This window comes from Salvelinus namaycush, chromosome 3 (assembly GCF_016432855.1).
Source record: "Salvelinus namaycush isolate Seneca chromosome 3, SaNama_1.0, whole genome shotgun sequence".
Classification (NCBI taxonomy): domain Eukaryota; kingdom Metazoa; phylum Chordata; class Actinopteri; order Salmoniformes; family Salmonidae; genus Salvelinus; species Salvelinus namaycush.
In genome coordinates this window covers 68941322-68965961 of record NC_052309.1, presented here as the reverse complement: position 1 = coordinate 68965961, position 24640 = coordinate 68941322, and the positions used below count along the sequence as shown (strand labels likewise).

At 44.4% G+C, this 24640-nt stretch overlaps 1 protein-coding gene across 1 annotated transcript; it reads left to right on the top strand.

Moving 5' to 3' along the window:
- On the top strand, positions 1–21345 carry LOC120044005 (contactin-associated protein 1-like). The gene is made up of 24 exons (XM_038988597.1): positions 1–19; positions 2099–2200; positions 2570–2763; positions 3434–3587; positions 3894–4097; positions 4708–4892; positions 5281–5430; positions 5596–5851; positions 6044–6193; positions 6576–6750; positions 14295–14401; positions 14587–14709; positions 15334–15537; positions 15671–15827; positions 15928–16055; positions 16152–16325; positions 16702–16920; positions 17152–17391; positions 17583–17822; positions 18720–18847; positions 19074–19167; positions 19602–19832; positions 19967–20011; positions 21143–21345. Exons 1-24 carry the CDS (start codon positions 1–3, stop codon positions 21343–21345), a joined length of 3882 nt encoding a protein of 1293 aa, XP_038844525.1.
- Positions 21346–24640: the final 3295 nt, after the last annotated feature.

Genomic DNA, 24640 nt, shown 5'->3' with positions numbered 1-24640 from the left:
ATGACGTACCTCATTAACAGTGAGTTCTCATTCTGTAATGTCTGCAGGAGAGGATCAGGGGACATGGCCAGAAAGGTCACCCAGTCCAGACTCAGATACCCAGACAGAGACAGTATACAAAACACTCAAGGTCAAAGGCAGCACATGTCTCTGGCTCAGCTGATTTCTTTCCACCTGAATGGCCTTGTCCTTGGATGACAGCATTCAAGGTCCCGTGACAGATTGAGCTGTTTTGAGGGTGGGAAATGAAATAGAAGGCGTTTAGGCTCAGAGTGAGTGGCATAGTGTACTACTGACTGTTGTAACAAGGGTGCCTGTTCAGTTCAATGATGCTGTCTCATATACTGTGGGGTAGTATGGAGAGTACAGAGATAAGGTTTAATTCTTCAGCTGAGGTTATCCCCTGATAGTTGTTCCTGTTTGAGCTCTTCCGCTCCGACGCTCCTGTCTCCATTTATTTTCTCCCTATTCAAGAGGTGTTCTAAAAGATGAGTCTACACCCTCCCTCCCTCCCTCCCTCCCTCCCTCCCTCCCTCCCTCCCTCCCTCCCTCTGCAGGCGGAATACTAATTCTGCAAACGTCTCCCTTGGTTTCGACCTCTCTCTGTTGCTCCCTGTCTCCCTCCCTCCCTCATCGGTTTGACCTCAGAGAAGGCTGTATTAATAGAAGCTACAACGGTGAAACTAGTTTTAAACAACAACCGTGTAACAGAGAGGATTCCTCCAAGACATGAGGGTGGGGGGAGCATTGTTTTAGCCTCCCCAGGTTTTGTACTGTGAGATTTGGGTTTCTCTTTCTTTCCCCCCTTTGTCTTTTTCTCTCTCTCCATCTTCTCCGCCTTTTGGTCCAACTGTCCGTCGATCTATTCCTTTTCTACCTATCTACATGACTCTGAGCAGGGCGGAGGAGTAACAGACATGTTATGACATTGCAGAAGATAAGGCAGTGTTTTCTAGTGACCATGGCGAGGATATAGTGGGTTTATCTGTGCCAGTGACAAGATTAGGCAGAATTATAGTGATTCCTAATTGCTGAGGGTATTTATCGAGGAGGGGGGACGGCGGATGAGACAGACGGTTGATGAGACGATGAGGGAACGCCTCTGATTTATTTTGCTGCTATCTGTCCACTAGGCACCCATAGAATAACACCAGCTATCTCCCTGAGAGACAGACGAGGCCTCAGTCAGTAACGCCGTTCATTAACTGCATAGTAGTTCATGCAAACAGATGTATATGATCACACACGTACGCACACACACACACACACACACACACGCACACGCACACGCACACGCACACACACACACGCACACACTCGCACACTCGCACACACTCGCACACACACACACACACACACACACACACACACACACACACACACACACACACACACACACACACACACACACACGCACTCGCACTCGCACTGTTCATTTCCAAATGTGTTTGCAAAGCTGAAAGCCCTCTGCATATTCCATTTATTTCTTTAGCTCAATAAAAAGGGGACGGGTGGAGGTTATCTTCTTGATAACGATCATTCATCTCACAGGCACAGTGGAAAAATACTTACTGGCTTCTGATTTCATGCCTGACTCAATCCACCATCCATTACTGCTGAAATAAAGACATTGGTTAGGTCTCTGCATCTTTATCTGGGAGGATTGATGGTTAGATTCACCAGTACAGCTCCACCTGTTCTTAAGGAGCCATTTTATACTGTAGCGTGACAGATGACTGCACCATGCACTGTGCAGATGGGAGGTCATATTCTGGAAGGGTTATTACCGCACACCACACAAGAGGCCTAATTAGTCTGTGCTTTTGTTTTCCTGCCTCTGAATGTAATCAGACTTTTTGATTGCCCATAGCTTGTGGCCAGCTACAGGAGAGATTATGCAGTGCCTAATTAGTTGCAATCCAACGTCTGTCCCTTATCTGTGTGAGGAGAGGCACCACTAGACATGTTGGGTTCTGTTCAGCGGAAATCCCTGGTGTTATCATGTGATTTGAACAGTTTTGGAGAATGATGTATTGTGTAGTCTGAGTATTACTGTAATCTCTGTGTTTAACCGCCTCTTCTCTCTCTTTTGTCCTAGATGAATGTGTTGATCCCCTGGTATCTTCGCTCTATGCCAACTCCTTCTTGGCCTCTTCCAGATATAACTTTTTGTACTCGGCCAACTTTGCCAAATTGTATGGTTAGTTTTCTTTTTCTTAACTACTTCATTGATTCATTTTTTTGTTTTATGTCTTTATGTAGACCAGTTGGTGTTGTGTATGTGATTGGATGATTTATGTTGTGTATATTGCCTATTATCTACAGTAGCTCTGTGTTCTGTGTGATGAGAACTGTGTGTGCGTGTGTGTGTGTGTGTGTGTGTGTGTGTGTGTGTGTGTGTGTGTGTGTGTGTGTGTGTGTGTGTGTGTGTGTGTGTGTGTGTGTGTGTGTGTGTGCGCATGGCCAGTGTGAGAATATTACCTATATCTATGTGTGTGTTTAGTCTGTAATGAAGTCAGAGTGTGAGTTCTGGTTGATGACATGTGTGTGCGTTGCGTTCCTTCTCCAGGAAGCAGTGGCTGGTCCCCGTCCCCCCGGGACAGACAGCCCTGGCTGCAGATTGATCTGAAGAGGAAGTACCGCATCCAGGCCATCGCCACCCAGGGCACCTTCAATTCCTATGACTGGGTCACCAAGTACACCCTTCTCTATGGTGACCGCCCCGACTCCTGGACGCCTTACGTTATGAAAGGAGGGAACTCGGTAGGGAGGGGAGAGAGGGGGGGGGGGGTATTAAGGGATAATTTACTCAAATGATTTATTATTGGTTCTCAACTTGAAAGTTGTCTACAGGCTAGGAGTGACTGTTATGAAATTATGACATTTGAGTGAACTATCCATTTAGGTTGGGGTCTGTCAGGTCACAAAACAGTCATTCAAATGTAATCTTTGGCAGTCTTTTGTTTCAATTTCATTGAAATTCATTGAAATAACTTGGAAACAACGTTGATTCAACCAGTGTGTTCCCAGTGGGTTGTTTGATTTCATGTTCATTTTAGAAATGTTCACCACAGAGTAACAGTTAGAGACAACATTACCACATTATCCCTCAGTGAGAGAGTCTGACAACACTAATCTGTTTTCATCTGTTTATTAGTGAATGAAAACCTCTCTCTCTCTCTCTCTCTCTCTCTCTCTCTCTCTCTCTCTCTCTCTCTCTCTCTCTCTCTCTCTCTCTCTCTCTCTCTCTCTCTCTCTCTCTCTCTCTCTCTCTCTCTCTCTCTCTCTCTCTCTCTCTCTCTCTCTCTCTCTCTCTCTCTCTCTCTCTCTCTCTCTCTCTCTCTCTCTCTCTCTCTCTCTCTCTCTCTCTCTCTCTCTCTCTCTCTCTCTCTCTCTCTCTCTCTCTCTCTCTCTCTCTCTCTCTCTTCCACAGACGATGCCTGGGAACTGGAACTACCACCAGGTGAAGAGGAATGTGTTCCACTATGCCTTCACAGCCAAACACATCCGCCTCCTGCCCCTGGGGTGGAACACAGAGAATGGAGGCAAGATTGGCGTCAGGCTGGAGGTGTTTGGCTGTGCTTACGGTGAGGACATCCTTCAGAATCAGTGTAACTATCATTTGCTGTAGGAGTCTTCTTCGAAATCTCAAGATAGCACACTCAACAGTCGTGCAACTAACACAGTTAACAGTCAGTAACTAACCTCAACAGTCAATTGAGTCAACCCTCACAACTCAATGACACCAACGTCAAACAGTATCTATCAAACATCTATCTACACCATATCACAGGAACACTTTTGAGCCTCTCAACCATTTCAATCTTCATAGGATCACAAATGTGCCATTCAACCTCTAACATCTAACCACTTTCCCCTTCTCTCTCGGCCAGACTCCTACGTGATGCAGATGAACGGGGACGACTCGGTGGCCTACATGTTCCCAGGGAAGAGGTTCCGGACCCTGCAGGACCATTTTGCCGTGAACTTTAAGACCCTGGAGCAGGATGGGCTGCTGCTACACAGTGAGGGAGTCCAGGGGGACATCTTGACCCTGGAGCTGAGGAAAGGACGCCTCGTCCTCACCATCGGCCTAGGTAGGATCAGCTGGAATGCATGGGGTAGAGACTCTAAACTGGTCAGAGTGCTGTATGCCATAGACGGAGGACAGATAAGAAGCACTCTGACCTGTTGGTCTGTGAAGGATCAAATCGAATAAAATGTTTATTGTCATAAACACAAGATACAGGATACAATGAAATGCTTAATGGAACATAAATATTCATGTTGTGGGGTGATTATACAATCTGATAGGCTGGGATATGATTTAGGGGTTCAGTTTCCTAGATTAGATTCAATTCTCTTTACTGGATGAGAAACAGGGCGTGAATATCCCTGTCAATCCTCCAATACTGCTGAAGCAGACATTAGGCTTCTGTATCTGTGAGGAGAACTCAGGTTGGTATAGCCATTACTTCAGCTCCACCTTCTCTAAAGGAAACATTTATAGAAAAATGTGTACACGAGTAACTTTAAGTCGCTTTGGATAAAAGCATCTGCTAAACGGCATACAGTATAGCTATAGCTTGAACTATAGCGAACTATAGCGAAGTATAGCGAACTTGATTATTGAATGAGTTTTACATCGTAGTACTCCCATCATCCTATCAAATTCTTACGTCATTCATTTCGGTTCTCCTATTAAAGGAAGCAGTACGGTCAACCAGGTGGACGGTCGGACCACAATGACCGTTGGCAACATACTAGATGACCAGCACTGGCATTACGTCACCATCAAGCGCTACGGTCGACAGGTCAACTTCACAGTGGACGCCCACACTGAGACGGCCATTAGCAAAGGAGATTTCACCTACATAGACCTGGACACTCAGGTTGGTCGTAGAACTAGACATGTCTGGACATGTTTTTTGTTGTTGAACATTAGAAGCTAGTGGGCCTGGAGAGTTTGGAGTCAGGCTTGTGACAGTGGTCCATAAGGACAGGAATGAAGTGGTCATTGAAGGGGTCAATGGTCATAGACAGAGATCAGTTTACTATTTACCTGGCGCCTGCTAGTCATTCAGGGTGTACTTTGTTGATATACACATGATCTGTTCCTAGGCCGTCATTGAAAATAAGAATTTGTTCTTAACTGATCTGCCTAGTTAAATAAAGTTTAAAAAAAACAAACAGCAAATAAATGTGTGCCTTTGAGTATAATATTCCATTGATCATACGGGTACATTTATCTAATTTATTCATCTGCTGGTACTCTCCTAGATGTATGTGGGCGGAGTGATTGAGCCCAATGTGCCCCACCTCCCAGAGGTTCCTAACTTCCGTGGCTGCCTGGAGAACGTCTTCATCAACGGGATCAACATCATCAACATGGCCCAGGACCAGGAGCCTGAGATACGCATCCCTCGGCAGGTGTAGCTTCTCATCAGACTTCACCTCTGCATCACGTACTCGTTTACCAACACACACACACGATTTACCTGTGACCTACAGTGATGTAGCTAATCTTTCTTCGTAGTTTGTTGTAAATGCAATTATTCATTCCTCGTACCTCGTGTTCTTTTCTCTCAGAAGAAGATGCACTATGCGTGCCGTGACATCCTGTGGAAACCCATGACCTTCGCCGGGCCCAACAACTACCTGCAGGTGCCTGGGTTCTTCAGGAAGCCTCGGATGTTTGTCAAGTTTAAGTTCCGTTCCTGGGACTACACAGGCCTGCTGATGTTTACACGCTTCGCTGACGACCTGGGAGCCTTGGAGCTGGGCCTGAGTGAGGGACAGGTCAATGTCACACTCTTTCAGCCAGGCAAGAAGAAACTACAGTTCGCAGCAGGTGAGCCAAAATGTGGAACTGAACTCACCCTCACTCTTCTACAAATTCTAAATAATGTGCAGAACATTTGTTGAGAAGGTAGAAGATGCAGCTTTGGCAAATTAATACTGGATTATGTTGCATTCATACTGATTGCTCATCCATTACATCTAAAGCTGTTCTAATATTGTTCCTGTTTGTTCTCCTCTTCAGGTTACCGTTTGAATGACGGTTTCTGGCACACGGTAGACGTAGCAGCCAGGGACAACCTACTGTCCATCACCATAGATGAGGAGGAGGGCTCTCCGCTGAAAATCACCAACCCCTTCACTGTCCGCACAGGGGACCGCTACTTCTTTGGAGGTGAGCTGTTGACCAGACCTGGGGTACGTCCCAAATGGCACCCAATTCCCTTTATAGTGCACTACTTTTGCTCTTATATACCAGAACACTGTTCATCTACATCATTTGTTTTATATTTAATGAATTATTTATTTTACTTTTTTTGTCATTTGGCAGACACTCTTATCCCCAGCGACTTACAGGAGCAATTCGGGTTAAGTGCCTTGCTCAAGGTCACATCAGCAGATTTATCACCTAGTCAGCTTGGGGATTTGAACCAGTGACCATTCCGTTACTGGCCCAACGCTCTTAACCGCTAGCCACCATTTTGATGTTCTCACTATCAAAATGACAACCCAATAGGAACATATCTTCACATCTCCCTCTGTGCTTTGATCCTCAGGGTGTCCGAAGACGAACAACACGATCAGGAAGTGTGAGACCAAGCTGAACCACTTCCACGGCTGCATGCAGCAGATCTTTATCGACAACGAGCCGGTGGACATCGACATCATCCTGCAGCGACGCTGGGGACGCTACGCTGAACTGTTGTTGGGCACCTGTGGTATCACTGACAGGTAGGGGTCATCAGAGACAGATAGAGCAGAGGGAGGGGTCATCAGAGACATATATATGGAGGAGGTTAGCTGAGGGGCAGGGGAACAGACTAAGATACTATGGTGAAATGGTTTGTTTGCAACAGGCTAGGACAGGCCTGGGCAATTATTTTCCATGGAGGGCCACATTAGAATATATTTTTTGCCATCGCGGGCCAGAATCATATTACAGGATTATACATCATGTGTATGACTGTGTTGACAGATATATCTACTGTAAATCACGTCCAGATATGCTACCTATTTTACTTTCTTAAACATGCACAAAAATAAACCACATCCATGTTCTCCTTTTGGTAGGTATTTTCTTTATTAAACAGACAATGAACTACACGGAGGGAAAAGTACACTGTGCATTCAGCACCACGGACAGGACTCTTGTTAACGGGTATGCACAAAAATACAACACAGAGAGAGAGCTCAACATTACATTTAAACTACTCAATCAGTGTGAGGAGTGAAGTCTCTGATGGGCATTGACTAGAGCAGTGAAGTCAGGTATAGTTTCTGTCGCTATGTGCAGGACTGCTGAGAGGTGAGAGTCAGTAAGAGATGATCTGTGCCTTGTTATATTTCATCACTGAAAATGTCTGTTCACATACATAGGTTGACCCAAACAGTACAAGCATCTTCTGAGCATGACTCCTAATCTTTGGAAAGTTTTGTTCATCAAGAGATGCATAGAACCTCGCCAGTGACATTGTTTTGAGTAGTTCTCCAATCACTGCATCAGACTGAAGATCGATAAGCTCAAGTTGCAGGTCAGTGGGAGCGTTTTCCCCATTGAAGGTGAAAGGAGAGGAAACCAACAGCATGTCATTTACCAACACTTTGAAATCCTCAGAACGACGAGAAAACTCACCGTTCAAAGCATGCAGCAGCGATGTACCGGTATACTTCTCCCGCTGGTCATCTGATAAGGAACAGACTAATAGTGTCAGAAGGTGGGTGAGATTGTTGGCTTCTACTTGGCGGGTCAGGAGGAGTAATTCTCCCTAGAAGGCTTTGACAAGGCTGTACATCTGATGTGCAAAAAGGCCCTTCCCTTGTAGTTTGGAATTCAGTTCATTCATGAGGCCATGATGTCCACGGTGAAGGCAAAATCAGCCAATCATTCTTTATCTTGCAGTTGAGGGAAATCCATCTCTGACTTCAGGCCCCACACCCTTTTAAACACCTTCCCCAAACTCAGCCATCTCACGTTTGTGTGGTAGGGGAGATCTGCATGACCCGACTCTGCCTCTGCCAACAGTGCGACAAACTGCCTGTGGTTTAAAGATTTTGCTCTTATGAAGTTGACCACTTTAGTGACTGTATCCACAACATGGCTTATTTTCAGAACACATTTACAGAGCACCTCCAGATGAATAATGCAATAATTTTCTGATCTGGGTTCAGCTCAGCTACTTGATCTTGTATCCTTTTCAAAAGGCCAACGTTTTTTCCTGTCAAGTTTGTGCACCCATCAGTGGTCACACTGGATAACTTTTCAAAACTCAGTCCCAGCTTTGCCACATACTTATTAACCTCCTCCAATAAATCTTTCCCTGTGGTTGTGCTCTTCATTGACTGCACTGAAGCAAGCTCCTCTGTAATTTCAAAGTCTGGGCTTATGCCTTGTAAGAATATCAACAACAGCGTCGTGTCACGTGCATCACTGCTCTCGTCCAGGGCCAAGGAGAAATAGGTGAAATCCTTTACCTTGTCTTTCAACTGCTTTTCATATTCTCTGCGATGTTCTCAACACGCCGTGTCACTGTTCGTCTTGACAAGGAAACATTTTCAAGCAGCTCTTTCTTGTCGGGGCAAAGTATTGCTGCAGAGTCAATTAAACATTCTTTAATGAATTCACCCTCAGCGAATGGCTTGCTGTGTTGAGCAATTTTGTGGGACAGTACATAGCTAGCTCTCGCAATTCTGTCGTTTGCTGAGTGCAGTTTTGTGACAAGTCCTTGCTGCTTTTGCAACGGAGAAAGCAACTCTTTCGATGCACGGCAAGTGCTCTGCTCAGAAGACATATTCCTATATTTCTCTGCATGCTTCGTCTGGAAGTGTCGGGACGAGTTGTAGTCTTTCAAGACAAGCATACAGCTTTCCCTGATACCTCAATAAAGACATATTTCGATGTCCACTCTTGCTGAAACACCCTACATTCATGGTCTACTTTCCTTTTCTTTGAAATCTTTGAAAAACATATATATATATATTTTCTAACTAGCTACTATTTGTAACTGTGACGTGTGTGTCAGCCTGTCAGTCACTGTCTGTCCTCTTGCAGTTGTTATTTATACATGCCTTCAAAATAAATGTCCCACAAGCAGTGGGAGTTAAATCATTACACAAAGACGAGTATTCATTGGGCTTTTAATTTGAATAACAAATACGTTTTTCAAAACTTTACTATCGCAAATTCTTTACGTTATCTGAGCATGATTCCGTGGGCCGTATTGAATCAGGTCGTGGGCTGCATACGGCCCCTGGGCCGGCCTATGCCCAGGCCTGGGCTAGACAGTAGTAGCACAAGGGCAAAGGTTACATACAGTATCCATGATGAATCCATGGGTAAACTGATTGGATGCATTCTAAACACTATACTCAGCCTTGTAATATCAGTACAGAGATAGTGTTGGAACGTTCCATCCTGATTCCTGATGGACCAATGTGACAGACAGAGTCGAGGCTCATTGCTATAGGAGTCAAGGCTCATTGCTATAGGGATGAATCATTCTGAGAAGGCCTCTCATCTCAGCCCCCATGGCAGACGTGGGACTTATAACACTCAGACCTCCAGGAGATTTAGTACCGGCTGATGACAGGGGCTATGCTCAGTTGAATGCACCTGTCTGGACAGCGAGGATTATTTACATCAGAGTAGGATCCATGTTACGGTATAAAGTATTTTGACGGCCACGCCACATGTAACCTCTCTCACTGCGAAACGTTTGCGAGATCAACATTTTAGAAAAATGTCAATGTAAGACCATCACATGTAACACTAAACTTCAGTCAACAGTTTTCTACACTCACTCCTTTCTCCTCCTCCACTTCTCCCCTCCTTTTATATGAAAAAGATTCGGAGGGAGCGCCAATTTCTCTCCAAAATCATGTGCAAAGGCCATTGTGTTCAAAACCATTGTGTACTAGTTTGTATTCTTGTCACATGCTTACATCAGTATGTTACATATTCATCTGCTTTATGATTTATGATACTTTCTCGGTGCCTGCTCTGTTTCACGAGGGTATCAGCATGACTATGTATGTGGCGCAGTCAACCTTGGTGGTTCGGAGTCTTCCTGGTTTCCTGGTGTTTCAGAGTGTTTTCACACATAGTTTTTGATGTATAGTTCGAATCAGAGTTCGATTATTTGTTACGTTGTATTTTTTTCATTTGGTTCGGTTGGTTTCACATTGCCAAATATCAAACAAACTAACATTCCTAACCAAAACCACGTGTCCATGTAACCATTTATTTATTGGACAGAAATGCATCTCTGATTATCATCAAGCATCACTTGTGTGCCCCAATCTTCATATTATTTTCGCTTTGGTCTTCCAACAACAGGAAACAGCGCAATAGCCCCTCTAACTACAACGTGAATAGCCTATTTTCAGTATCCTACTGTATATCCCCGTTATAGCTCCCGTCTCCCCTAATCTGCATCGGATGCGCTCATAAATGCGCTGGTATTCACAGAATGTTTCAAATATCTCAAGTTATGATGCTGTGTGCGTTTCATCAAATTCTCGCAGTCAAACAACCAATAATACTGCCCGACTCTGTTTTTTCCCTGTTTGGTCTGTACTGCATTCTCACCTGCAAGAACCGCACCATTGTACAAATGTAATCGGACCGAGACCACCCTTTTTGAGCAAACCACAGTGCATTGTTTAGTGTTCTCCCTAGTGCGGATAGAGTATTCACACAAGTCCAAACTATCCTAACTAAGGGACACCAGTCCAAACTATCCTAACTAAGGGACACCAGTCCAAACTATCCCAACTAAGGGACACCAGTCCAAACTATCCTAACTAAGGGACACCAGTCCAAACTATCCTAACTAAGGGACACCAGTCCAAACTATCCTAACTAAGGGACACCAGTCCAAACTATCCCAACTAAGGGACACCAGTCCAAACTATCCTAACTAAGGGACACCAGTCCAAACTATCCTAACTAAGGGACACCAGTCCAAACTATCCTAACTAAGGGACACCAGTCCAAACTATCCCAACTAAGGGACACCAGTCCAAACTATCCTAACTAAGGGACACCAGTCCAAACTATCCCAACTAAGGGACACCAGTCCAAACTATCCCAACTAAGGGACACCAGTCCAAACTATCCTAACTAAGGGACACCAGTCCAAACTATCCCAACTAAGGGACACCAGTCCAAACTATCCTAACTAAGGGACACCAGTCCAAACTATCCCAACTAAGGGACACCAGTCCAAACTATCCTAACTAAGGGACACCAGCCCAAACTATCCCAACTAAGGGACACCAGTCCAAACTATCCGAACTAAGGTGGAAAACACACCAGAGTTCAATTTAGGAGTTATGCAGTATTATTGGTTGTTTGACTGCGAGTATTTGATGAAATGCACACAGCATCATAACTTGATACAGTAGCAGTAGCGTAAAAGAGGGGTTGGCGGGTGGTGGGTGGCGGGACACAATGCAGATAGCCCGGTTAGCCAATGTGCGGGAGCACTGGTTGGTCGGCCCAATTGAGGTAGTATGTACATGAATGTATAGTTAAAGTGACTGTGCATATATGATAAACAGAGAGTAGCAGCAGCGTAAAAAGAGGGTTTGGTGGGGTTGGGGTGGGCACACAATGCAAATAGTCCAGGTAGCGATTTGATTACCTGTTCAGGAGTCTTATGGCTTGGGGTAAAAACTGTTGAGAAGCCTTTTTGTCCGAAACTTGGCACTCCGGTACCGCTTGCCATGCGGTAGTAGAGAGAACAGTCTATGACTGGGGTGGCTGGGGAGACTAAACTGGGGCTATAGGCGACTGAATAAAGGCTATTCACAACACAGTGAGATCAGCTATTGCGCTGTTTCCTCCCTCATGTTGTTGGAAGTAATACGAACATTGGGGCACACAAGTGATGCTTCATGATAGTCATAGATGGATTTAACGTGAGCATTTATTCCCAATTAACAAATGACATGCATGGACACGTGGTTTTGTTTAGGAATTTGTGTTTGGTTGACATTTGGCAATGTGAAACCAACCTGACCAAATGGAAAAAATACAATGTAACAAATAATCAAACTTTGATTCAAACTATAGATCAAAACTATGTGTGAAAACACCCTTAGACCCTGAGAATCAATATTGAGACCAATATGTGTAAATTATATGAAAGACCTGTAAAGTCATTTATCAGTTGACGCTAAGGGCTGAGGGGCTGCAGACAACGCCCACCCCAATCAGAGCCGACCACAGCCCTTAAATCTTCCCTCAGACAGTAAATAAAACCAGAGGACTACAGAAAAGTGAGAGAGAGAGAGGGAGAGAAAGCTATTGAGTGACCTAATCCTCTCTCAACCCTCTCATGTCCTTTCATACTCTCTCACCCCCCAAATAATGTTTACCGAACAAAATACATTGGGTATACCAGACATTAGGAACCCCTTCCTAATATTGAGTTACATCCCCCGCTCCCTTCCCCCTCAAAACAGCCTCAACTCTACAAGGTGTCGAAAGAGTTCCACAGGGATGCTGGCCCATGTTGACTCCAATGCTTCCCATAGTTGTGTCAAGTTGGCTGGGTGTCCTTTGGGTGGTGGGCCATTCTTGATACACACGGGAAACTGTGAAAAACCCAACAGCTTTTCAGTTCTTGATACAAACTGGTGCGCCTGGGACCTACTACCATACCCTGTTCAAAGGCACTTAAATATTTTGTCTTTCCCATTCAACCTCTGAATGGCACATACACAATCCATGTCTCAATTGTCTCAAGACGTAAAAATCCTTTGATAACCTGTCTCCTCCCCTTCATCTCCACTGATTGAAGTGTATTTAACAAGTGACATCAATAAGGGATCATAGCTTTCACATGGATTCACCTGGTCAGTTTATGTCATGGAAAAATATGTTTTGTGTATTAAGTGTACAGAGCATTCAGAAAGTATTCAGACCCCTTGACTCTTTCCACGTTTTGTTATATTACAGACTTATTCAAAAAAATTATTAAATAATTTTTACTCCTCGTCAATCTACACACAATACCCCATAATGCAAAGCAAAAACAGGTTTTTGGAATATTTAGAGAAAAATAAATACAATTAAATATCACATTTACATAAGTATTCAGACCCAACTTTGGCAGCGATTACAGCCTTGAGTCTTCTTGGGTATGACGCTACAAGCTTGGCACACCTGTATTTGGGGAGTTTCTCCCATTCTTCTCTGTAGATCCTCTCAAGCTCTGTCATGTTGGAATGGGAGCGTCACTGCACATCCCCACAGCATGATGCTGCCACCACCATGCTTCACCATAGGGATGGTGCCCGGTTTTCTCCAGACGTGACTCTTGGCATTCAGGCCAAAGAGTTCAATCTTGGTTTCATCAGACCAGAGAATCTTGTTTCTAATGGTCTGAGAGTTTTTTAGGTGCCTTTTGGAAAACTCCTAGCGGGCTGTCATGTGCCTTTTACTGAGGAGTGGCTTCCGTCTGTCAACTCTACCATAAAGACCTGATTGTTGGTGTGCTGCAGAGATGGTTGTTCTTCTGGAAGGTTCTCCCATCTCCACAGAGGACCTCTGGAGCTCTGTCAGAGTGACCATCAGATTCTTGGTCATCTCCCTGACCAAGGCCCTTCTCCCCTAATTGCTCAGTTTGGCCGGGCAGCCAGCTCCAGGAAGAGTCTTGGTGGTTCCAAACTTCTTCCATTTAAGAATGATGGTGGCCACTGTGTTCTTGGGGACCGTCAATGCTGCAGAAATTTTTTGGTACCCTTCCCTAGATCTGTGTTTCGACACAATCCTGTCTCGGAGGTCTACGGACAATTCCTTTGACCTCATGGCTTGGTTTTTGAACTGACGCGCACTGTCAGCTGTGGGACCTTATATAGACAGGTGTGTGCCTTTCCAAATCGAGTCCAATCAATTGAATTTACCACAGGAGGACTCCAATCAAGTTGTAGAAACATCTTAAGGATAATCAATGGAAACAGGATGCACCAGAGCTTAATTTTGAGTCTCATAGCAAATGGTCTTAATATTTATGTAAATAAGGTATTTCTGTTTTTTATTTGTAATATATTTGCAAAAATGTAAAAAAAAAAAAAAAAAAAAAGGTTTTCGCTTTGTCATTATGGGATATTGTGTGTAGACTGTTGAGGGAAAACAATAATTTAATCCATTTTAGAATAAGGCTGTAACGTAACAAAATGTGGAAAAAGTCAAGGGGTCTGAATACTTTCCGAATGCACTGTACATGCCCCATTTCACTTTTACCCATACTCCTGCATGGTATGCTCTCTAGATGTACTCCAAACCCCTGTGAACACGAGGGCAGATGCATCCAGTCCTGGGATGACTTCATATGTCTGTGTGAGAACACAGGCTACAAAGGGGAGGTGTGCCATATGTGTGAGTATTTCCTGCGAGAGCCTAATGTTGTTTGCGAGTACTAATGACAGCGTATTGTCGTAACCTCACCAGTGTAACAACCAGTTTGTTGAGGCCTATATCCTGCGGTAGTGTGAGACAGACCCATGTCATCATTAAAACCTTGCTGGTGTAAGTTAAAATACGACTTCTCTCTTCCCCAACAGCGGTCTACAAAGAGTCGTGTGAGGCCTACAGACTTACTGGCAAATCCTGGTCAGGGAATTATACCATAGACCCGGACCTGAGCGGACCCTTGAAACCATTCGAGGTGTACTGCACGATGAAATGTGAGTAACTGGCTTTTCAAATGTATTTTATACATTCATAAAATGTACTAGTATACAATTATATTATACCATCTGACCAACATGACTCCATGGTGCATATCAAACATAGCGGTAGTCAGTGCTTACAGTACCTTTCAGAAATGGACTGTTATTGAACATGTTGAGGCAGAGACTCTGATATGAAACTGTGTTCAGGTTGAGGTGAATGTTGACTGTATGTTCCATGAGGAATGAAAAGGCAACAGCAGAGGAGACAGCAGGGCCATCTGTTGGATGTTGATCATGTAATAATGAACTCAAACAAGGACAATGGAGAACCAGTTTGGGGCCAGATCAGTAATTGGTTGTGGGGACAGAGTATTCTCCATCCAATCCTATCCAATTAACCAAAATCTATTACTGTAGGTTCCATGTAAATCCCTTAGATTAGTCAGGGTCTACTGTGCTAGAGCTTTCTGTGATAATATCAGATCTCTGGACACAGCATGGCACAAAAACAGATTCCTCAGTAGTAGATGTGCTTTCTCTCACGTTGTCTCTCGCTAGTTGTCTCTCTCTTTCTCACTTACACAATCATATATTTTTACCCTTTAATGTCAACCCCGTCCTTGTCTCTTGACAAAGCCGACAAGGCATGGACGATAGTGATGCATGACCGTATCGACGGCATCAAGGTGACCGGTAGCACGGTGGACCGTCCTTACATAGGAGACGTCAACTACTGGAATGCCTCCTGGGACGATGTCTCAGCACTGGCCAACACCTCCATGTACTGTGAACAGTGGATCGACTACTCCTGCTACAAGTCACGCATCCTCAACACGCTCAGTGAGTAGGAGTGGTTAGGAAGGTAGCTACCGAAAGCACCTGAATCTGTACCTATTTGTATATTTATCATAGAACATTTCAATGATCACATCATAATAATCATATTACTTTGCTCTATTGTCATGTCATTCAGATGGGAGACCGTACAGTTTCTGGATTGGTCGAAATAACGAGAGTCACGAGTACTGGGGCGGGGCTTTCCCTGAGAGTGGGAAGTGTGGCTGTGCTATCAACCAGACCTGCACTGATGCCAGGTTTCACTGTAACTGTGACGCTGACTACCGCCAATGGTGAGAGAGAAAGGATTTGAAAGACTCTTTTCTATAACATTTAGAAAAGTGTTTTCATAGATTGATATACATTACTGTACAAATGGAAACTGTTGTGCAGGTACTCAGACAAGGGCTATCTGATGTGGAAGGACCACCTCCCAGTGAGGAAGGTGGTGGTGGGGGACACCAACAGGACCGGGTCAAAGGCCCACATCAGCCTCGGGCCCCTACGTTGCCACGGCGACAGTGAGTTGTAGTTAAACCATTCTGCGGTATATCATTTGTCAAATGATTGTTTATCGTGGTTCTGGTTTGGATCTCATGGCCTCTTTGTACTCACAGGGAGCATCTGGAATACCATATCGTTCACCAAGCCCACCTACATCGAGTTCCCCACCTTCAGGCCAGGCAGCACCGTGGACATCTCCTTCCACTTTAAAACCTACCGCCCCCACGGAGTGTTCCTGGAGAACTCAGATGACTGGCTTCGTAACTTCATACGCATTGAGCTCAACAGTAAATTACCACAGATTACCTAGTGTGAATCACAGGAAATGATTCATATAATATACACTATTTAAAAGACACTTTTCTCCAAAGTGACTTACAGTCATGCGTGTATACAATTTACATACGGGTGGCCCCAGCGGGAATCAAACCCACAACCTTTGGCATGGTAAGTGCCATGCTCTACCGACTGAGCCACATAGGACCAAGGCAGGAAACATCATTTCCGAATTACAATTTTTGAAAGGTTTTGTTGCAGTGAGACTTATAATAACTTGATGAATGAACAGGTTTAGAAATTATATTATCAATATTTTCCGGTATTTATTTATATAATATATTTCATCCCTCATTCTGTTTTGTCTCTTCTTCATCCTTCTCCCAGCCACCCAGAACCTGATCTTCATATTCATGGTGGGAGACGGCATCCTCAACGTGACGCTACGCTCGCCGGTGCCTCTAAACGACAACGAGTGGCACTTTGTCCAGGCAGAGCTCAACGTGAAGTTGGCCAGGATCAAAGTGGACTACCAGCCATGGGCTGTGAGACGCTTCCCTGGCCAGACCTTTGTCACCATGGAGTTCACCCACCCTCTCCTCGTGGGTATGTCACCTGGCTGCTGGGGCTGGGGAGGGCGGGGTGGTAGTCGACAAGGATTTTGGACTTCTCCCATTGGTTGATGTAGTCCACTCCTATGAGTTTAAACAGCACTACAGCACGGGAAACAGATGTTTTTTTGTTTGTTCTTATAACGAACACTTATTTATTCTTCTTAATCCAAAATGCTCAACTTTGCAATGTGATGATTAACTGACGGTGTCCCAATATATCCAGGCGCAGCCAATCGCACGCTGTGGCCATTCCTGGGCTGCCTCCGAGGGTTACGAATGAACGGTGTGACCCTTGACTTGGAAGGCAAAGCGAATGAGGAACAGGGTATACGGCGGAACTGTACGGGCCAGTGTCTGAACGCGACCATACCGTGTCGAAACGCCGCCCAGTGTATCGAGGGCTACGCAGCCTACACCTGTGACTGCGGCAACACTGCCTTCGACGGATTCTACTGCCACAAAGGTGAGCTCTACACAGGTTGGGTTACCTCGGTTTTTCACGGAGCCCCAGAATCACTAAGACTGCCTTAAGCACACTGGGTTACAGTAACAAAAACCTTGATTTATTTTGACAGTGTTGGCGAAAGTAACCACAAAGTTTCATAATAGAAATGGGCATTTAAGCTCAACTTGATCCTGTTTGTAACCCCTTAGACATTGGGGCCTACTTTGAGATAGGCTCGTGGTTACGCTACAACATCAGAAAGAAGCCTACGACCAATGAGGAGTGGTGGGCTAACTGGCTGGACCCCCACTACCACAACTTCAGCCTGGGCTACAACGACACCAGTGATGAGATCGAGTTCAGCTTCAGTACCTTCCAGACGCCGGCTGTACTGCTCTACATCAGCTCTTTCGTCCAGGACTACATGGCTGTCATCCTGAAGAAAGATGGTAGGAACGCTCGGCAGGGAGGAGCGCTTTAACATTATGGGTTATCATGGTTAAGATTCAAGGCAGAGAGTGTTCGAATTGAACCGGCTTTTGAATGAAGATTTTACTGTCACTAATTGAAGTTGGATTACTGTATGTTCCACAGGAGGTTGCTGAGGGGAGGACGGCTCATAATAATGGCTGGAAGGTTGCAAATGGAATGGCATTCCACTGATTCCGCTCCAGCCATCCCCACGAGCCTGTCCTCCCCAATTCAGGTGCCACCAATCTCCTGTGGTATGTTCTTTAGTCATCCAATTTATTTGAGTGGAAACACAAAGCAAGATAGGACTTGGACAAAAATATATCACTGTACTTTACAATATTTTTATACTTTTTTTCTTTAACTAGGCAAGTCAGTTAAGAACAAATTCTTATTTACAATGACGGCCTACCAAAAGGAAAAAGGCCTCCTGCGGGGACAGGGGCTGGGATTTAAAAAAAAATATATATAGGACAAAACACACATCACAACACTACATAAAGAGAGACCTAAGACAACAACATAGCAAGGCAGCAACACATGACAACACAGCATGGTAGCAACACAACATGACAACAACATGGCAGCAACACATGACAACACAGCATGGTAACAACACAGCATGGTAGCAACACAACATGACAACAACATGGTAGCAACACAACATGGCAGCAGCACAACATGGTAGCAGCACAAAACATGGTACAAACATTATTGGGCACAGACAACAGCACAAAGGGCAAGAAGGTAGAGACGACAATACATCACGCGAAGCAGCCACAAGCCACACTCCTCACAATAGTTCATGGAAATATAATGTTTTAATGCCTTACATTATGAACTGTGGAGTGAATTGTTGCACCATCCATCCACAGGAACCTTAGACATGAGGTATAGGTTGGGGTTGATTACCCACAAGTACCAGTTGTCCTTCAGGAACCTGGCAGATGGATACCCCCACTACGTCAACATAACCAGACACAACAGGACCATCAAGACACAGGTGCACTGATGCTCCACCCCAATGTCTACACCTGTTAACACTACCTACCTCCTTCACCACAGTTTAAAAGTCCATCACAAATCAGGATTGTCTGGTACCACATCTCTTGGGTTGTAAAGTTGTGTGCATTTGTGTATTTTCAGTCTTTGATTTATTTGTTCATGTTGACATGTTTATGGTTGTGTGTGAATACCAATGTGTTTGTGGTGATGTGTGTAACTCCTAGGTGGACTACATGGAGCCGATAGTGGAGAAGATCACCCTAGTGGAGGACGGCAGGTTTGACTCACCCAAGAACATCTTCCTGGGGAGAGTGATGGGTAATTTACATTTCACCCCCCCCCAGCTGAAACATTTCTGCTTTCCTCGTGAGAATTGATTTGGTCACACTTTATTTGGATAGTCCAGAGAGTCCATCTGTAGGTACTCTACAGATGGTCATACTATCAACAAACTATCTGTTGATAAGCAACTGCTTGCTAAGGTTATGGTTACGGTTAGGGTTAGAATAATGGTTAGGGTAAGAGTTAAGGTTAGGGTTAAGTTTAGGGTTAGGATAAGGATTAGGGTTAGAACTAGGGTTAGTAGATAGTTGAAATGTTACTGATAGTCTGTAGAGCAAGGTTTTACAGATGGACTATCCAAATAAACTGTTACCCATGGAAGTAAGGTATCAGTTGTCCCACTAAGTTTGGGAATTAGTTGAGGTGGATGTGCACATTGTAACTCCTCTGTCCCTCTCTAACCCCCTCAGAGGTGGGTGACATTGACTATGAGATCCAGAGGCATAACAGTCCTGGTCTGGTGGGCTGTATATCTGGGGTGAGGTACAACATCTACGCCCCTCTTAAGACCCTCTTCCGGCCAAATGAGACGGAACCGCCGGTCACCGTGCAGGGCTTCGTCTCCGAGTCTAACTGTGGGGCCTTCCCTCCTGTCCATGGATATGTCCCCTGGGAGGCGGACCACTGGTTCACTTCTATAGGTGAGACGACATATCCCAGAAGCCATCAGTAAATCTACTTTACATGGGACTACATATCCCATCAGCAATTATGACCTAGTGATGATAATATAAGTTCCCCATAATAACATAATTTATGTATTTTTTCATTTCAGAATACATCTATATCCACGATGACCTAGGCCTGTTTTGGTTGACAGGTAAGTCTTTACTGCTTACGATTCACAATAATGTGAATAATTTCTCATGAAACTATACTTTGATGATTTCTGTGAAATCTATTAATGTAAGTCTATCGATGTAAGTCTATCTATCGTCTGCCATCTGTGAGTCCTGACCTTAGTTTACCTCAAGATTCAGATTAAGCCTCCTCTCACTCTCTCCCTCTCCCTCTCTCTCTTCCTCTTGCTACCTCTGTCTCTCTCTCTCCCGCTCTTTCTCTTCATCTTGCTACTTCTCTCTCTCTCTCCCGCTCTCTCTCTTCCTCTTGCTACCTCTCTCTCTCTCTCTCTCTCCAGCTCTCTCTCTTCCTCTTGCTACCTCTCTCTCTCTCTCTCCAGCTCTCTCTCTTCCTCTTGCTACCTCTCTCTCTCCCCTACTGACACAGATCGGCAGTAGTTGAAATTCTCATTTTCATTTTCCTAAAATCCCCTAATCCTAAAATCTGAGACCATCAGATTCCAGAATAGGCTTTACGTCCTCACGATAAAAGCAAAAAATGGGACATGTACCAGAACGAATGCTGGAATGTAAGAAGGATATTTTCTTGTATCTGTTGAATATGAGAGGCGAAGGAAGCCCAGGATTAGACAGCAGCTCAGAGAGTCTGTAGTCTGTACTCTATCCCTGTCTGAGATCCTCACCCGGATCAACTATATTTAGAGCTGCCCCTCCCTCCACTATTCATCACAGATATATGCTTCAGCTTAATGTCCTGGATACATCTGTACAGGGGTGTTATGGTAACGCAGAACATGTGAGTTTGATTTCTAATGTCTGGGCTGGTCCTGCTGTCCCCTAGCCGACCTCCTCCAGTTATTAGACATCATTTGAGATGGATGGCACCCTCATAACAATATGTGGCTGTATAAGAAATGATACCGCTTGTCTCTAAAGGGAAGTTAAGTTAGTTTGGCAGAGAACCAACTGAGTCATAATGATATTGATTGAAAGGGATATTTGTACCATCCATCGAGATACAGGTATATCTTTTCACAGTGGCAATTCCAACGTGAATCATAGAACCCTACTGTGATGAACAATGGATTTTCAGCTGTTTGCTACACACCGTTTTTTAACCACACCTTGACTGTGTGTGTTTCTCCCTCTAGTTGTTGTCATCGCGGCCGTGATATTGCTGTTCATAGGTCTGTACAGCATCTACATCTATCTGTACCGGTACAAGGGCAGCTACGACACCAACGAGCCCAAGAACTTCCTGGAGTCCCCTGGAGGCAGCAGCTCCAGGCCCCTGACAGGGACCCTGGAGAAGAAGCGATTTCCAGAGATAGAGGAAGACTTTCGGAGTGACTAACCTCAGGCTGGGGAACGGTGGGAGGGAGGAGGGGGTGGGAGGGATTGAAGTGGGGCGGTTTTGGGGCTTACAACAACCACAATACCTGTTTATGTTTTATAATTCCTGATTCTTGATTTACTTTTCGGTTTTGTTTTCCTTTCCCCAGGTATGTGTTATCTTAAGCCTGGTGCTCGACGTAGTGTTGTTTGTCTAATGGGTTCATAGTTTGCAGGCTTCGGAGATCAAATCAAGCCCGTATTGAGTGAGTGACGACCGACCAAGCTCACACTGTATTGAAGGGTTGACCAACTGAAGTGCCTCGACAGAGCAAAACGAGATCAGAAATAATCCTATCAGTTCATTCAGGATTTGAGACTTAAACTGAGGGAATTAGATTTCACATGCAGTAACACGTATTCAGCAGCCTCTTCTGGTTTGTAGGTCTGTTATTGAGATCACTTGATAGATCAATGCCATCTACTGTGTAACTCTTTCCGACCATCCACTCTTGCAGCCATTTTGATAAAGACATCCAAACTATCCCACTCGCCCCATCCTTTGACTAGTGAGCCAGGATCCACCACAGAGAGATGCTGCAACTGTGCAGCAACAACAACCGCAGCAACAACATCAACAACAACAAGCACAGTCTGGCATCTGCAAACAGTCTTTCCTGCTTAACACCAATTGAAGAAGCTATAAAAAGCATGGAGCTCTAAGCTTTGACATGACATATCTAAAGAATAATGGAAGGCATATAAACATATATTTGTTGTATTGCAGCCTATGAAATTGCATACCTATACAAAAGAGGAACATCTATTAATGGTTAGTTTCATTAGATAGCAGCTTGGCCAACTACAGTATGCTCTGCGATTCCTAGCCGATTCCCAACCAATCAATTAAGCAGTCATGTACGATCAACAAAACATACGGAATACATGTGACATTTGGCTTGGAATATAAGCCGATCGCCATATTCTTGTTCAGAATCCTCAGAGTAACATATGAAATGGGTGGGTAGCGCCAAGAAGCCATGGTAGTTTGAAGTTTCCCAAAGGTGGTGCTATTGTGAGACTGACTGTTGGTGCACCGCAGAAAACGGAATGGAGATGTTGAACCTAACCAGGGACAGGACTCCTTATTGCTATTAATCCTCATTCCAAGCTTCGTTTACTGTTTGACTTCCAGTAGCGAGTGAACATGCGGCCGAAATCTGGGTGCTATTTCAGATTCAGAGGCCCCGGCGTGGAGGGGCCCCTACCAACAGCAGCCCTGTCGACCAGCCTGGTCAGGAATCATTACAAATGTCTTTCTGGAAAAGAGCTGCTCTGCATGAACATCCGGACATGCAAACACACTCACACACACACTGGCATATTGTATAGAGGACCACAACAATGTCAATGCCAGTCTTGTACTTCTTCTCACCACACTAGACTATTTTTGCATCTGACTGCTCTGTAGGACAGTACTGTGCTGTGCTGTGCCACCCCCGCCGCTGTTGCTTCTTACCCACTGGGCACTGGTTGAATCAACGTTGTATCCACACTATTTCAATGAAATTACGTTGAACCAACGTGGAATAGACGTTGAATTGACGTCTGTGCCCAGTGGGTTGGTGCTTCTTATGGTGCTTCTCTTTCTTTAGGTCCAATGATATTTCCCTGTCTGGAAAGTCACGATTTCAGGTTAGATGGTGGGTGAGGTTACGGTCAGGGAAGATTTTCCCAGTAGGTGAAACGTCATTGGACCCATGTAATGTGTGGCGTGGTAACCAAAGCTTGTCTCTGACATCATCACCCAGCGCCCTTTGAAGCTAAAGCAGTAATACATCATAGAGAAAAGAGAGAAAACATAAGAGCATTTTGAAAATCATAAGCTATGCACATATAGAGCATGATGATCGCACCTTGCAATGAAATGCAATAAAATCAGCCGCTTCCAGCGCAGATCACCTAAAGATATTTTTTCTGTCTGTTCCGTTCGCAGTAACTTGCAGCAGTTAGGATCCTAGACATAATATGTATACGTGAATATATGAATAAGGTGTTTATCGACTTTTTCATTCCTATGGTTTGTATGAAAGAGTTGAAAATGAGGCTGAGAGGTTTGAATGTAAATCCTAATTATGACCCTGTAATATGGACAGGCTCTGCAGCAAGACGTGCTCTGCTCCTCTCTGTGTGTGCTCTGTATGGTATGAACACTCATTACACAGAAAACTATTCAGCATAGCTTTCTCATGTGTTCAGGATGTGGACAATACAGTACCCTCCCGATGTTTCAGTAGAAAACATCACAGAACATATTTCAACATCTTTGGTTTAGCCTGTTAAAGAGGACAACCCGTTAAGACTAGATGGTAAAAAGCATTACAATTACAATCAATTATAAGATAGAATTGGCAATGGACCATTTTAAATAGTATTAATGTTAGCATTGGGCAATTAGAGTAGTAACATGTTCCACCTCTGGAGAAATAGGAATGTGTTTTTGTACAGAGATGAACATTGACCTCTTACAGAGCTCATAGTAGACCAGTCAACAACCTGGGTCAAATGTGCTTTGAAGCCTTTTAGGGAAATAGTCGACTTATTGATATATTATGTACATGTCTACGCTGCGATGCATTTATTTGAAATGGACTACAGTACATGTGCATCCTGCCTAGCATCGCTGCGATGCCACACCTTAGCTAGTCCATCCATGCGTGGTCCCTGGAGTGTGTGTGATTGAATGTACAGTAGACGGGTTTTTTTTTGTGTGTTCACAGTTCTGTTTGTCACCTAACCCTTCCTACTGATGATGAGGACAGTCTCTGCACTGATGATGTGAATGAGCCAACTCACTTGTTGTCGTCCACCAATAGCAGAACAGTGAGCAGATAGTGATTGGGTGCTGTCCAGACAGGCTCCTCCCTACTCGGATGTTGCTCTACAGTTTTTGGTAATCAGGACCTACACTGAAAAGAACAGGAAGGCCAGAGCATTGTTTATGCTCCCAATTCACCGCTTTATTGACAACGTTTCGATCCGAATCTTCATCAGGTCAAAATATCAGCATTTTTAAGGATGTGTGTATGACCACAAACTTGACTACACTGTGTGACACCCTCAGCTCTTAGATCTGTGCTGATTGGCAGTCTATAGCAAGTTCCCTACCGTACACTCTTAGAAAAAAAGGTTCTTCAACTGTCCCCATATGAGAACCATTTTGGGTTCCAGGTAGAACCCTTTCCTGTAACCAAAAAGGGTTCTTCAAAGGGTTCTCCTATGGGGACAGCCAAATAAGCATTTATGGTTCTATATAG

Excerpts from the sequence above, each read along its gene's own strand:
- LOC120044005 (XM_038988597.1), top strand. Across the intron at positions 16,056-16,151 it reads CCTACGTTGCCACGGCGACA|GGAGCATCTGGAATACCATA; the intron begins GTGAGTTGTAGT and ends TTGTACTCACAG. Across the intron at positions 19,833-19,966 it reads CCACTGGTTCACTTCTATAG|AATACATCTATATCCACGAT; the intron begins GTGAGACGACAT and ends TTTTCATTTCAG.